At 43.3% G+C, this 16,093-nt stretch overlaps 1 protein-coding gene across 3 annotated transcripts in view; it reads right to left on the bottom strand.

The window, feature by feature from the left end:
* Positions 1–16,093, bottom strand: part of RTTN (rotatin) — a 189,942-nt gene that overhangs the window by 35,072 nt on the left and 138,777 nt on the right. For all 3 annotated transcript variants that reach the window (XM_029065713.2, XM_029065715.2, XM_029065717.2), the window contains 3 exons: positions 15,140–15,293; positions 12,965–13,102; positions 10,355–10,566 (listed from right to left, as the gene is read on the bottom strand). In XM_029065713.2, the coding sequence (XP_028921546.1) occupies positions 10,355–10,566; positions 12,965–13,102; positions 15,140–15,293 (504 nt within the window). The remainder of the gene's footprint in view (positions 1–10,354; positions 10,567–12,964; positions 13,103–15,139; positions 15,294–16,093) is intronic.

Raw genomic sequence — 16,093 nt, 5'->3', positions numbered from 1 at the left:
TTAGCATAATGCATAAAAGGTAATTTGAAAATCTTCAATTATATTGGGTAAAAGAGGAAGATGGGGAAGAATGTCCCACTGAGTGTGGGTGGGAAGGAAAAACTGATAAGAGATGACTAAAAAATAGAGCTGCTTTTAAATGTTCCTAAGGCTTTTTCACTTTCAAATTTTTTTAAAATCAATAATGAACAACTGACCAGTGGATGAAAAGTTAAAAATTCACACTGTAATAAATAATTAAATAGTTAAAGGCTATAAAAAAATTGGATTGATTTAAATCAGCATGTGTGGAACACACAGGATATTCAATAATAATAATAACGATGGTATTTGTTAAGCGCTATGTGCCAAGCACTGTTTTAAGCGCTGGGCTAGATATAAGGTAATTAGGTTGTCTCACATGGGGCTCACAGTCTTCATCCCCACTGACAGGTGAGGTAACTGAGGCACAGAGAAGTTAAGTGATGTGCCCAAAATCACACAGCCGACGAGTGGCGGAGACGGCACTGGTACCCACTGTTGCGGATCGCCTCAAGATGGCGAAGGTGAGGCCAGCCTCAACCCCAAGTCAAGGGACCTGTGCCATGTGACCTGTAAAATGCCTGCGCCATTGCCTGTGCCATGTGGACTGTAAAATGGCCACGCCACGTGAAACTCCTCCACCATGTGCCACTTCAAACTTCGCGCGCCACTCTCGCGTGGACCGGTCGGGTGTCACGGGATCATGAAAGCGCTTACTGATTGGTTACTGTTACTATGTGTGCCTAGCCCCGATTGGGTGCCCCGTGCCAGCTGGGGGTTTCGCCGTACCAATAAAGCTGGCAGGGCGGCCCGGGATCCGGGCGCTGCGGTCACTCGTACCCCACCGGGGTGAACGGGCCGCTCGCCACTTTCCTACTGTCCTGTTCTTTGACCCGTTCTCTCGGAGTCTTTCGTCTCTTCATCGACTAAACGAACCCTTTCTAATTTATCTAATTTTTGTCGATAACACCACGACCTCTGACTCCCAAGCACAGGCTCTTTCCACTAAGGCACGCTGCCTCTCAAGTGCTCAGTGCAGTGCTCAATCACTTAGAGCAGTACTCAAGCGTTTAGTACAATGCTCCGTCCAAAGTAGGCTCTCAATAAATACCATTAATCGACTGATCAAGTAAATCTACCGCTCCAGCCCTGACCTCTCTCCTTTTCTGCAGGCCCACGTTTCCTCTTGCCTTCAGGATATCTCTACTTGGATGAGCCGCTCACACCTCGAGCTCAACATGCCCAAAACAGAACCCCTAGGCTTCCCACCCAAATCGTCTCCCCACTTCTGACTTTCCTATCAAGGTAGACAGCACCACCATCCTCCCTGTCCCCCAAGCCGGCACCTAAGGCATCATCCTTAACTCATCTCTCTCATTCAACCCACGCACTCAGTCAGTCACGAAACCCTGCCTCTGCTATCATCGCATCTCTAGAGTCTGCCCTTTCCTCTCCACCCAGACTGCTAACACCCTGGTCCAAGCACTTGCATTATCCTGCCTCGACTACCGCCTCAGCCACCTCATTAACCTCCCTACCTCCACCGTCTCCAGACCATACTTTACTTTGCTGCGTGCATCGATTAAGCCATTTAAGGCTCCATACCGGTGGCTTTAAAACATTTAATCAGTTCCCCCTCTTCCTCTTTACCTGACTAATCTACTACAGGGAAGTCACTTCACTTCTCTGTGCCTCAGTTATCTCTCAGGGCTCTTTCCACTAGACCATCTTCAAAGCCCTACTAAAATCACACCTTCTTCTGGAAGCTTTCCTTGACTAGCCTTTCACCTTCCCTTCCTATCTCCCCTCCTCTCTGTGTTGCTTATGCACTTGTATCTGAACCCCCAACTCTTTGATACTCACCCCCAGCCCCACAGGAATTAAATACATATACTAACACTCTGCCGCATCCTCTAACTGTAATTAATTTCTTCAGAATGAAATTAATTGAAATAAATTGAGATACAAGCTTTTTCCATGTTCTCACTGGATGGCCCTGAAAAAAATTAGGATTTGGAGAAATTCGGCCCACTTTGTTTCTGCAGCTGTTATTACATTATGATATACCCTCTTGCAAGCAGCTTTCTGAATAAGAATATGTCATTACGCTTCCTTCCTCTCGGCTAGCCACAGAGGAGGGGAGTGGATTTCCTGAATGGCTAGATAACAGCTTATTGTGCAAATTGCTACATTATCGCTCCAAGGTATTGCTCAAATTTGTTGACATAAAGATAAGAGTGCCTTCACCCTGCATATAATTTTGGGGCCTTGTGATCGAAGGGTTAGCTATCCACATTAGTATATTCTTCTTTATCCTTGTTACAAACAGGTGTACCTCCAGGCCTTGTGAATTGAAGGGTTAGATGGCTACATTGTTATATTCTTCTTAACCCTGTTACCAAGCAAGTGTACCTGCAACTTAAGCAGGCTCAGATTTTTCAGTTACTCCATGATGGAAATTCTCATCTACTAAAATATTTTTAAAAACTCTGTTGAAGTTAATAAGAGAAAATCAACAATCATTTAGTTGGGAAGCAGTGTAGCCTAGTGAAAGAGCCCAGGCCTGGGAGTCAGGGGACCTGGGTTCTAATCCTGGCTCTGCCACTTGTCTGCTGTATGACCTTAAGCAAGTCACTTCAATTCTCTGGGTCTTCACATGTAAAATGGGGATTGAGACTGTGAGCCCCATATGGGAAAGAACTGCATCCAACCTGATTACCTTGTATCTACGTCAGAGCTTAGAACTGTGCTTGGCACATAGTGTTAAAAACAGCATTCTGAGCATAGCAGCTTTTGATCTAAATGACTCTGTTTTTGTCACAGGAAGTCCCCCATTTCAGGTGGGATGTATATCACATCTGCAAATTCCAAATTCCGGGGGACAGGAGATTGCTTCTTTCCCAAAACAGATAAGGCCTGCTTGGACAGGAGATTGCTTCTTACCCAAAACAGATAAGGCCTGCTTGAAGTCTCTTTTGTCACTGAAGAAAACACATTGTCCGAGTTCTTTTGTGATTGGCTACTTCTCCTATATGTTGCAAATAAAGGCACAGCCAAACAGGAGAGGGGTGCCGTTGTGTCACTCGTACCTCTCTGGAGGTGAACGGGCACTCGGTCACCTTCCTCCCTTTTCTGATCTATCCAACACTGTCTCTGAGTGTTACTTTCCTTACTTGCGTCACCACCTTGGGTTCGAATCCTCACTGCCTTTTAGTTCCATTCTCCTTTCGAGTACACATAGTAAGTGCTTAACAAATACCAAAATTATTATTATTATTAGATAAATAATACACGCCCAGTGGCACTGGGAGTCCCTTGGCATAGAGATTCGAGGTCCAGCAGGAACGTAGGAAGTACAGCAACCTAGGAGTGAAGCCTTTATCAATCAGTGGCAATTTCTGAGCACTTACTGTATGCAGAGCACTGTACTAACTGCTTGAGACAGTACAATACACAGAGTTGGGACATCATGGTAGACAGCCCCACCATCCTTCCTATCTCGCAACCCCTAACCCTGGCATTATCCTTTAATCCTCTCTCTCATTCAACATACATATTGAGTCTGTCACCAAATCTTGTTGGCTCGACCTTCACAACATTGCTAAAATCTTCCCTTTCCTCTCCTTCCAAACTGCTATTACGTGGATGCAAGAACTAATCATATCCCACTTTTGACTACCACATCAGCCTTCTCGCTGTCCTCCCTACCTCCTGACTCTCTCTCTCCTTTCTCCAAGTCTACACTTCACTTTGTGGCCCAGACTGCTTTTCTTAAAAAAAAAAAAAGTTCTCTTCACACCTCCCTAATCCTCAAAAACCTCCAGTGGTTGTCCGTCCAAAGAAACTCCTTACCTTCGGCTTTAAAGCCCTCTTGTCCCCCTACGTTACCTCAGTGATCTACTATGGCCCTGCCCACACATTCGCTCCTCTAGCTCCAGCTTGCTCACGGTGTCTCAATCTAGTCTGTCTTGCCAACAGACTAGACTTTTCCATGTGGTCCCTCAGGCCTAGATCTCCTTTCCCTTCCATATATACTAGACCACCACTCTACCCACTTACAAAGCCTCATTCATTCATTCATTCATTCATTCAGATTTATTGAGCACGTACTGTAACATCTCCTCCAAGAAGATTTCCTCTAATAAGTCCTAATTTTCCCTACTGTCTCTCCCTTCTGAGTCACCCTTACACTTGGATTTGTACCGTTCATTGACCCAAACTCTGCCACACAGCACTTAAGTGCATATCTGTAATTTATTTTAATGTCTATTTCCCCCTTCAGACTGCAAGGTCCTTGCGGACAGGGAGTATGTCTATCAACTCTGTAAGACTGTACTCTTTCAAGCACTTAGTACAGTGTCCTGCACACAGTAAGCACTCAATAAATACAACTGCTTGATTGACACGATTCCCAGTTTATAGTCCAGAGGGGGAGAAAGATATTTAATGATTAATCAATTCTGTCTCCTCCACCCAACAACAAGAGTTCTCTATCTTTACCCATACAATTAACCATTGCTTAGGTCAGTTGTTCAAGACACTTAACACCATCCACAAACACTCTGTCCTCTGGATCCCCATTTCTCTCCCATAATTATCTTTCCCATAATGATAAAATGGAAACCATCAAGCATGATCTTCCTCAAATCTCCCCATCTCCAATCCACTCCTTCCCACCTTCTGGCCCCTTCTTTGACTATCCAATCTTTCCCAGCAGTATCAAGAAGAAATCTCCTGCCTCTTCTCAAAATCAACCCCGACCTGCTCTTCTGACCTCATCCTGTTGTACCTTTCTCAAAGTGTTTGTCTCCTCCCTTCTTCCCACTCTGACCACCACCTTCAACTAATCGATTTCCAAGGGCTTCTTCCCTACTGCTTTCAAACATGTTCATGTCTCCCCTATTGAGAAAATGCCTCCCTTGACCCCACAACTCTCTCCAGTTATCGCTCCCTCTCCCTCCTGTCATTCCTCTCCAAATTCCTTGAATGGGTTGTCTACAACCACTCCTTCCACTTCCTCTCCTCCAATTCTCCCCCTGAAGCCCTCCATTCTGGGTTCTTCCTCCTTCACACCCTGAAAATGGACTTCTCCAAGGTCATCATTTTTCTCCTTCCCAATCTGATGGCCTAAATACCATCCTATTACTTATTTCTTGATCCTGAGCTGCCTTTAACACTGTGGGCCGTACCCTTCTCCTAGACCCATTATCCAATCATGGCTTCACTGACACTGTCCTCTTCTGGTTCTCCTATCTTTCTGGCCGCTCATTAATATAGCACTTAAGTGCTTATGTGCCAAGCACTGTTCTAAGCACTAGGGGTTAGCACCAGTTAGGTGGGACTCAGGCCCTGTCCCACATAGGGCTCACAGTCTTAATCCCCATTTTACAGATGAGGTAACTGAGGCCCAGAGAAGTGAAATGACTTGCCCAAGGTCACATAGCAGACATGTGGCAGAGTCAGGATTAGAACTCATGACCTTCTGACTCCCAGGCCCAGGCTCTATCCACTAAGCCATGATGTTTCTCAGTCTCTTTCATGGGCTCCTCCTCTGCCTCCCACTCCCAAACTGTGGGAGTCCCTCAAAGTTCAGTTCTGGGTACCTTTTGATTCTCTATCTACACTTACTCCTTTGGAGAAGTCATTTGCTCCCATGGCTTTAACTACCACCTCTGTGTGGGTGATTCCCAAATCTACATCTCCAGCCCTGATCTCTCTCCCTCTTTGCAGTCTCACATTTCCTTTGCCTTCAAGTCATCTCTACTTGGATGTCCTGCAGACACCTCCAACTTGACATGTCCAAAACAGAACTCCTTACCTTCTCACAAAAACCCTGTCCTCCCCAATTTTCACATAACTGTAGGCAGCATCACCATCCTTCCTCTCTAGAAAGCCCTTAACCTTGGTGCTATCCTTGACTCATCTCTCACATTGAATCCACATATTCAATCTATCACTAAACCCTGTCAGTTCAACCTTTATAACACTGCTAAAATCCAGCCTTTTCTCTCCATTCAAACTGTTACCATGCTAATCCAAGCATTTATCCTATCCTGCTTTCATTACTGTATCACCTTCCTTGCTGACAACCCTGCCTCCTGTCTTTCCCCACTCCAATCCATACTTTACACTTCTCCCTGGATTGTTTTCTACAAAAATGCTCAGTCCACATTTCCCTATTCATGAACCTCCAGTGGTTGCCCATCCACCTCCACAGGAAAAAGAAACTCCTTCCCACTGGCTTTAAAGCACTCAATCACCTCTCCCCCTCCTACCTCACCTCATTGTTTTCCTGCTACAAACCAGCCCAGCCCGCACACTTCACTTCTTTAACACCATCCTACTCACTATACCTCGATCTCATCTGTCTCGCTACTGACCCGTCGCCCATGTCCTCCCTCTGGCTTGGAATTCCCTCCCCCCTCATATCCAACAGACCACCACTCTCCCTGCCTTCCAAGTCTTATTAAAATCACATCTCCTCTGAGAGGCCTTCCCTGACTATGCCCTCATTTCTCCTACTCTCTTCTTCCTTCATTGCCTCCGCACTTGATATTCACCCCACCCTCTCCCACTCAGCACTTGTGTATATAATTGTAATTTATTTGCTTATTTATTTATATTAATGTCTGTCTTTCCCTATCTTTGTCAATAGGGAACATGCCTACCAACTCTGTTGTACTATACTCTACAAAGCCTTTAGTACAGTGCTCTGCTCACAGTAAGTGCTCAATAAATATCAATGATCAATAATTGATTGATCCCTATTAAATATATTAAAGACATGGGAAGCTAGCAGAGTATCGGAGGAGAGGGTGGGCAGAAGCCTGTGTTTCCAACATTTTAAATGCTAGGAATCATTAGTTTGCAAGCGAAGATGGTATGTCTGGAGTGGTGAGATACTCAAAACTAGCATTTATAAGTACTGTTTACTTGATTAAAAAGCTGAGCTGGGATTAGAATTTAGGCCCCTTAAATCCCGATCCTCTGCTTTTTATACTAGATCACACTGCTTCTATACTATAGGCAGGGGACTGAGATTCAAAAATTCCTATCAAATAAACATATGTTCTTCCTCGTACTTAGAGTGTGAGCTCCATAGGGGACAGAAACTGTTTCCAACCCAATTAATTTTGTAGCTACCCCAGCCCTTAGAAGAGTGCTTGACACACAGTAAGCATTTAACTAATATAATAATTAGAATAAGAATATCAATACACACTCTAGAGAAAGGGTTTTAATACATACTTGCTCGAGGTGTCTGATTAATCAATCATTGGCTTTTATTGAGCATTTATTGTGTGCAGAACACTGTAATAAGCACATACAAGAGTAGAATCCAACAGAGATGGTAGATGTGATCCCTGCCCACAAGGTATTTACCAATCTTGAGAGGGAGGCAGACATTAAAGCAGGAAAGGGATAGGGTAAATGGGCTGATTGGTTGATAAGATTTGGGGCTACTGATTTGAGATCTGGGAAGTCCCGATTGGAGGAGTGGGATTTAGAAGGACTTTGAAGATGGCTGGGTGTTTAATTGGTAGAGGAGGGAAAAAGAGAGAAAGAAGACAGGAAAAATTCATAAAATGATGGCAGAGTTAAGAAATGAGAGGTATTACTTTGATCCCATTTTCTTGAAATCAAGGTCATGTGTAAGTACAACTCCTAATTATATTCCTCCCCAAAGAAGAACTCAGGCAGGTCGGAAGCAGCCGGTGTGCAGCTGGGAGATGATCCAATTTGTTAGACTTTCTTTCAAAATGTGAAACAAACTAAATCTTATGATTTCTTGGTCTGCATAGAAAAAGAAAATGGCATAGCAGGAAATACCTCTTAAAAGATTTCTTCACCTTAGAAACTAAAACCTGCAGCAGCAGAAAAAAAAAAATCACTTCTCAGTAGGAAAAAAAAAATGAAGTGGGGAAACAAAGCACTACTAGAAGATTTGATTTATCCTTTATCTGGAGAGAACTGAAGGGGTTGTTCAGAGCATTTTACACACGTGATTACTGAGGGATTATAACTGGCTGGTAATAAAATAGAGTTTAGTTTATGAGTTCAAGACAAGTAAACACTTAAGTTAGTAGCACAGTTTCTGATGTGACTAGATCTTTTATTTACAGATCTGGATGCAAAACAGGGGATTGACTGGCTTTTTGAGGTGCTCTGCAACCCTATAATTATATTCTTTTGTTGTCTGGTTGAATTCAGCTCATTTGCGATAATATTTAAAACGCTGCTTGCAAATATGAGGGCCTCAGAATACCTAGTTACAGAGAAGAAAAAGCAATAGCAACACATAAAGCAGTCATAAGGGAAACTGAAGGTATGGCTTTATGATGAAAGAAATGTGTTAAATACAGGTGGTTTCATGTGTATTTTTTTAATTAAATGAATCTATTTATTTAGGCTTGAATTATTTAGTGGACCGGATTCTTTCTTGGAGAACGGCAACCTTGGAATAATATTATTATATTGGTAAAATGGGAAAGAAATGAGAGGGAAAAAAACTAGAGAAATGTTAGTGACTACAATTATGCCCTTATGAGTAAAGAATCCTGAATGAAGTAATATTCTTATTCTTTTTCCTTGAGCTTAGTACAGTGCTTTGTCAAAGTCCTTAACAAATGTAAATATTAACTAGCCCAGGAAAATTTTTGGTAAGCAAAATCTATTCCTGACTACTCTTTATTTAGAAACTTCTCCAAAACTGTCCATAGTATCTTTGACTGTGAAGATTGCTATTTTAATGGGAAAAAAAAACCCCAAAACAAATCAAAACTGTTTCGCAGTAGAGCAGCTAAGCCTCATGAGGTAATTCAGGTTTGGGAAGAGTTAGTCAGAAATCATGTTTGTGCTGGTCTATTTCATTAGAGAAGCAGCGTGGCTCAGTGGAAAGAGCACGGGCTTTGGAGTCAGAGTTCATGGGTTCGAATCCCGGCTCGGCCACTTGTCTGCTGTGTGACTTTGGGCAAGTCACTTAACTTCTCTGTGCCTCAGTTCCCTCATCTGTAAAATGGGGATTAAGACTGTGAGCCCCACGTGGGACAACCTGATTCCCCTGTGTCTACCCCAGCGCTTAGAACAGTGCTCGGCACATAGTAAGCGCTTAACAAATACCAACATTATTTATTTATTATTATGAGACAGGGAGATGCTGGTGTGACTGGGACCATCTTGAATTCCCACCCATATATTACTTCCCAGAGCTCAGAAAAGTGGTCTGCACACAGTGAATGCTTAATCAGTACTATTACTACAAGTATTCTTTTTCAAGTACTTTCACCCATTCTTTGATGAGGCACTCTTAGCTTTTTTGAAATATAGTTAAGGGAGGATTCTCATAACAATTTACACACAATCGCACCCTCTGAGATAAAGAAAACTTCTACTATAATGTCCGTCTTCCCCTGTAGACTTAAAACTCCTTGTGGGCAAGAATTGTGTCTACCAACTCGGTTCTACTGAACTTCCCCCAAATGGTTAGAACAGTGCTCTACACATGGTAAATGCTCAGTCAATACCATTGAGATTGACTGATTGATTCTACTTACACTGTAGTTTATCCTTTCATTCTGGATGGGAGTAACAAAGCATTCACTGAACTTTTCAAAACTCTCAAGAAAAAGGAACTACGAAAACCAAAGGAATTGTTTTCTTCTTTCCTTTCTGCATATTTCTGAAGTACTTAGGGATGATAGTTAGTACAGTGCAAGGCATTCAATGGGCACTCAATACAACATTTTGAAATTAATTTTGCCTAGTGCCAAGCTTAGCACCGTAGACTAAAAGGTGTCAAATATCATCTGAAGATGAATATGATGTTTCCCAAAGTATTCATTAGGGGTCTTCATTGGATTTATGAGCAGCCTAAGAACCAGAAAAAGCTACAAAAGAGGATAGGAGCACAGGGAGTGGAATCTTCTCTATTTGCTTCTGGACTCAGTTTAAGCAAAATTTTTGGAGGCATGATGTAATTAGATATTGCATGCTCTAGGGAGGATACAAAGCAAATAATTTAAACTATGATGTCTTAAGTCTGGATAACCAGTCATAGTCTGATTATGAAAGGACTGTCTTTAGTTTCCACAAGGGAAAGTCTCAACTCACTTCTCCCTTCCAGCAACAGTCATAATCTGCCTCAGCATTAAATGATGATATTTTACTCATGTTGAATCATCAAGACATTTTTTGCCTCCTTTTTGAGAGTTAAAAATCCCGAGTTCATAGTTGAAAAGGCGATAAATTTAGGTGCGTAAACACAAAGAAATCTTGGGGGTTAATTAATCAATATTTTAAAACAAGAAAATATATATTTTAAATGTATATTTACCTGAAGAATTAATTCATTAAGTCGAGCGACGGCTTCCTGATTTCCATCCACCTTATCAAGAAGTGATGCCATTGTTGGGTTGTGACCAACATTTTGGTTATCTTGCAGCTGTCTTTTCCCCTCTTCAACCAAAAGGACAGAAAGGAATTGCAAAGTGGCTGTGGAGAGACTTGGACATGTGCTTGACAGTTCCACACACTTGCAAAACATACCTGAATGGAAAATAAAATAATTGAAGGTCAGTAGTTGGCAATAATATCCCGACTAGATTACTCCATCAGCCTCTTTTCTTATCTCCCATCCTCCTGTCTCTCCCCGCTTCAGTCTATACTTCATTCCACTGCCCGGATTAGCTTTCTACAGAAACACTCTGGGCATGACACTCCCCTCCTCAAAAACCTCCAGGGGTTACCTATAAACCTTCACATGAAGCAGAAACTCCTCACTCTTGGCTTCAAAGCTCTCCATCATCTTGCCCCCTCCTACCTCACCCCCTTTCTCTCTTTCTACTGCCCACCCCATACACTCTGTTCCTCTGCCACTCACCTCCTCACAGTCCCTCGTTCTCGCCTGTCCCGCCGTCGACCCCCGGCCCACATCCTACCACTGACCTGGAATGCCCTCCCTCCTCACATCCACCAAACTAACACTCTTCCCCTCTTCAAAGCCCTATGGAGAGCTCACCTCCTCCAGGAGTCCTTCCCAGACTGAGCCCTCCCTTTCCCTCCGCCCCTCTTCCACTCCCCATTCCCCCTACTCTGTCCCTCTGTTCTACCCCCTTCCCCTCCCCACAGCACTTGTGTATATTTGTATATATTATTCATTACTCTATTTTATTAATGATGTGTATATATCTATGATTCCATTTATCTATTTTGATGGTGCTGATGCCTGTCTACTTGTTTTGTTTTGCTGACTGTCTTTCCCTCTTAGACTGTGAGCCCGTTGTTGGGCAGGGATTGTCTCTACCCGTTGACGAATTGTACATTCCAAGCACTTAGCACAGTGCTCTACACACAGTAAATACTCAATAAATACAATTGAATGAATGAATGAAAACTGAACAATTAAAAACATCTGACTAGGAGGGTTAAAAGACATTGTCCTGGAGTCTGTTAAACGAGGGAAAAAAAAAACAGAAGTCAACCATTTGTGAATAAGAAACAAATGCCCTAGAGAATGTCAGCAACTGACATGTTTTACATTAAAGTCCACTTGAAAACAGTAAACAAATCAAGAGCGAAAGGTTTCCATTTTCATAAATTCTAAAACCTTGACTCCTGTTGGTATTTTCCAGGCTTTTCAATTGGCCACGGACTTGTTTATAAACTGTATCAGCTCAGAAGCAGCAAGGCCTAGTGGAGAGAGAGCAGGCCTGCTTGGGTGTCAGAGGACTTGGGTTCTGATTCTCTCTCTGCCCCTCCAGAATGTAAGCTCATTGTGGGCAAGGAATGTGTCTACCAATTCTTGTATTGTACTCTTCCAAGCAATTAGTGCAGTGTTTTGCACACCATAAGGGCTTGATAAATACCACTGATTGATCTGCCACTTTCCTGATGTCTGACCTTGGGAAAATCACTTAACCTGCTTCCTCATCTGTAAAATGGGGATTCATTACTTGCTCTCATGTGTGACAGGGACTGTGAATGATTTGATTAATTCGTGTCCACCCCAGCGCTTAGGACAGCGCTTGAGCCCAGTGTTTAGTATGATACCTGGCCGACTAAATGCTTACCACATACCAATAACTGTTATTCTAGGGATGGTGGGCAAAAATCTTTCTAGTGTGCTTTATATTTGCTGCTGAACTGTAAAATGAACTGATCTGGACCAGTTTTACCCCTAGAAAAAGAGAGGCACTGAATATTCATTCCCCAGGCCATCATACAGAATTACTTGGAGAAAGAAAGGGTAGAGGAGGTGGATGTTTCTAAACAAACAAGCCACTTCACTTGGGAGTATGTGAATTTGAGAGAAAAGATTGTAGCCCTCCTACTTCTTGATCCTAATCATAATAATAATAATAATTGTAGTATTTGTTAAGCGCTTACTATGTGTCAGGCACTGTACTAAGCATTGGGTTGGATCCAAGGAAATCAGGATGGACACAGTCTCTGTCTCACAACAGGCTCAGTCTTAATCCCCATTTTACATATGAGGTAACTGAGGCAGGGAGAAGTGAAGTGACGTGCCCAAGGTCACACGGCAGACAAGTGGTGGGGCCGGGATTAGAACCCAGGTCCTCTGACTCCCGTGCTCTGCTCTATGCTCTAAAACAGGCCATGCTGTTTTGTCTCCTACCGCATCTCCACTCTACCCTCTATTCTCCAGGCTAGGAAGGGAGAGGCCTGGGAGCTGAGGCAGAAAGACTACCTACAATAATAATAATAATAATAATAATAATCATTCTAACAATCATTAGGGTCTGACCCTGCCAATTCCAGCAGTTCACCAATACTTTAGCAAACGGTTAAAATCAAGAGCAAACAGAAAGGTAGAAGTCCCAAATCCATTCTCTTATGACAATTCTAGGTTCACGTGAAATATCCAGTCACGAATCTCGTTCTTTAATAACTAGAAGAGCTAAAGGCATTCAGGAAGGAAGGTTACCAAGGACTGCAGACCAGTGCTTTGCCAGAGCAGCTGTTACTGATGAAATAGTAGTCGGGCTGGTTTTCCTCAGCAGGGTAGACAGGAGGTTAAACAAATCTTTCCATGTGTGGCGAACTGTGGCTGTTAACTCAGCATCTGTAAAATGCAAGCCAGAAAGGACAAGCTTTAGCCAGGAGCAATGGCCTGGAGACGGGGGATCTCTACATCTGGCTGTGCCCTTCCTGTTTCCCCCCCTCCCTCGAGGTTGAAACACTCCTCCTTTGCCCAGTAAGCTAACTTCCGTGTACACATCTCCGCAAGTGGATGGGAGGGAGAAGATGGGAAGGAAAAGAGGTGGAGGAAAGCTGAGGCATAATAAAGGGATACATTCTTCTAGTTTTCCCAAATTGTGCCCCACTACTGTCTTGGATTGGATTTAGGAGAAAAAATATATATATTTCCTCCAAATTCAGGGGATGGAAGAGAAGGAGCAACTATCTGTGAGCAGGAAATATATCTTCCAACTCTACTATATTGTACTCTCCCAAGTTCCTAGTACAGTATTCTGTATGCAGTAAGTGCTCAGCTAATATCACTGATTGATTGAACTACTGAGTAGATCCTCTGTCTTGTATCCCTTACCCCCTGCCAATCTTTTTCAGCAAAAGAACTAAAGACCATGAGTAGTGTTACCCCACATCACAGCAATGGCCTAACTAGTGCAGGACTCTGTTTGTGACAGCAAAGTATGCCTGGAGGAACCATGCGAGTGGGGCATTTCCTGGAGAGGTTTGTGGTCTTCCCTCTGATTCATTTTACTTGGCACCTCCCCTTCCATCCCAGTGAAGAGGAAGAGTGGGGTTTAGAGAGGGGAAAGTTAGAGATAGCAGATGGCGTATCCCCAAACCCCGGGATAAATAACAGGGAGAAGTGAGGCTTAGTGGATAGATCAGGGGCCTGGGAGTGAGAAGGACCTGGGTCCTAATCCCGGCTCCACCATGTCTATTGTGTGACCTTAGGCAAGTCACTTCACTTCTCTGTGTCCCATTTATCTCATCTGTAAAATGAGGATAAGAGTGTGAGCGCCTTGTGGGACAGAGATTGTGTCCAACCACATTAACTTGCATCTAACGCAGCAGTTAGAATGTGTTTGGCATATAGTAAGCTTTTAAAAGTACCAAAATTATTACGACTATTAAGAAGGGCAGTCACCAAAAACTCCTACCAAGCATCCCATTGTGATTGTCAAAGACAAAATACTTGGCGGGAGGAATCATCAGCAGGATCCAGTAATGGACTGTTTATGTTCTTACATGGTCCAATAACCTGAATAGCTACAAGTGGCCCTCTCTGCCCTCTGTCCTTGAACCTGTCCTCTAACATTGGCCATAAGCAAAGAAGCTCAAGGATGAAAGCGTTTCTGGATTCACTTTGCAAGTAGTAAACACGTTTATAGGCCATTAGAAACAAGATTATCTTGTCCAGTAGCTTGTTGATTTGATGGAGATAAGGACAATTTTAGTCACTGCCGTGATTTTTCTGCTTCTTCATGTGACACAGCAGGCCACTTCTTTCCCTGGACTAATTCCTAAAGGTGGGCCTTTCCCTTAGGGTAGCCTGTCAGTCTGCTCTTTTGTGTTTGGGGGGCACGGGGAGGTATTCCTCTGGCCATCACCCATTTCTACTATGTGCACTCACCAGTACACCAGGAGATCATACACCTTCAATAATGTCTTGCCAAATTGCCCCTGGTCGATAATAATAATATTTGTTAAGCACTTACTGTTCTAAGCACTGAGGCAGATACAAACTGATCAGATGGACAAAGTCCATGCCCCACATGGGGCTCTCAGTTTAAATTTCCATTTTACAGATGAGGTCATTGAGGCCCAAAGAAATGAAGTGCCTTACCCAAAGTCACACAGCGGACAAGTGCCAGAGGCAAGATTAGAACCCTGTTCCTTCTGACTCCCAAGCCCATGCTCTACCTGCTAGGCTACATCTCCTCCCCAGGACACAAATACCCAAAACCACAGAACTATTCAACGTATTAGGCAGATTAACAGATTTCTAGAATAGCGGCGAAGGGAAAACATGAATGAGCAAACCTAGCAAATTACCTGGCACATGACACAGTTGAGTTGTTTTGGTTAGACCAACAGATCTTGAACTAGTGCTCAAACCAGAACGTACCTAAGCTATCTTTAGGGCCCACAGTAAGGACTTTGACAATATTTGCCAGCAGAGGTTTCAGAAGTTCATCCTGGACCACCAGCTCTGGGTCCACCAGTAAGCACGACTGCAGGAGCCTGGCTAGAGAGGACAAGTACTGTAGCAGAAATGACACCTGTCAAAGTAAGAGTAGGAAAAGAGAGCAGCATGAATAGCAATCAGGAAACCCAGTCCCACAGCCGCAAAATCCTCACAGTTCAATAAGTAACATCATGTCCTGTAGACATGAGACATTACACTATAGAAAAACCAATATGACAGCTATAAAGATGAAATAGAGCAATGGTGGATATAGACAAACTTTAATAGTTAGTGGGGAGGAAGTAGTATTTTTGACATAAAACTAGCATGACATTAATGGTGATATTAATGCTGTTGATATATTTGGGGTTCTATCGAGTACAGTCCCCTCTCAGGATTGCACCTGGAGTGTTTCCAGTACTCTCTAGTTTTGGCTATGAGAGGGAGAGTCCAGTAGAGGCATACCCATTCCAATCCACTAGCTAGGCCAGTGGCTAACGAATGGAAGGCAATCTGCTACAAGTCATAAGTCCCCTGTGCTGGGCAGCAGCGGCATGAGAGTGAGTCGAGAGCGGAGACTTGAGTTTACTGCGTGGAAGAAGGCAACGGCAAACCACTTCCGTATTTTTACCAAGAAAACTCTGTGGAGACACTACCAGAATGATGCAGATGGAGCTGGGGCGTTCTGGGAGAGACGTGTCCATAGAGTTGCTAAGGGGTCAGAGATGACTCGAGAAATAAGACATCGAGTACAGTGGTCTGTTTTCAAAGCCCAACTTCATTACCATTTTAATGAAAACCTTCATTTTTCACAAGTAGTTAAGCTGAGACACAAGCACTCTTGAGAGGAGAAAAGGGAAGGGCACTCTCATAAATTGCATCTTCTCAAGACAA

The sequence above is a fragment of the Ornithorhynchus anatinus genome, chromosome 5 (assembly GCF_004115215.2).
Source record: "Ornithorhynchus anatinus isolate Pmale09 chromosome 5, mOrnAna1.pri.v4, whole genome shotgun sequence".
Taxonomy (NCBI): Eukaryota; Metazoa; Chordata; class Mammalia; order Monotremata; family Ornithorhynchidae; genus Ornithorhynchus; species Ornithorhynchus anatinus.
The sequence above is the reverse complement of the archived record's forward strand: the minus strand, read 5'-3'. Positions and strand labels throughout refer to the sequence as shown.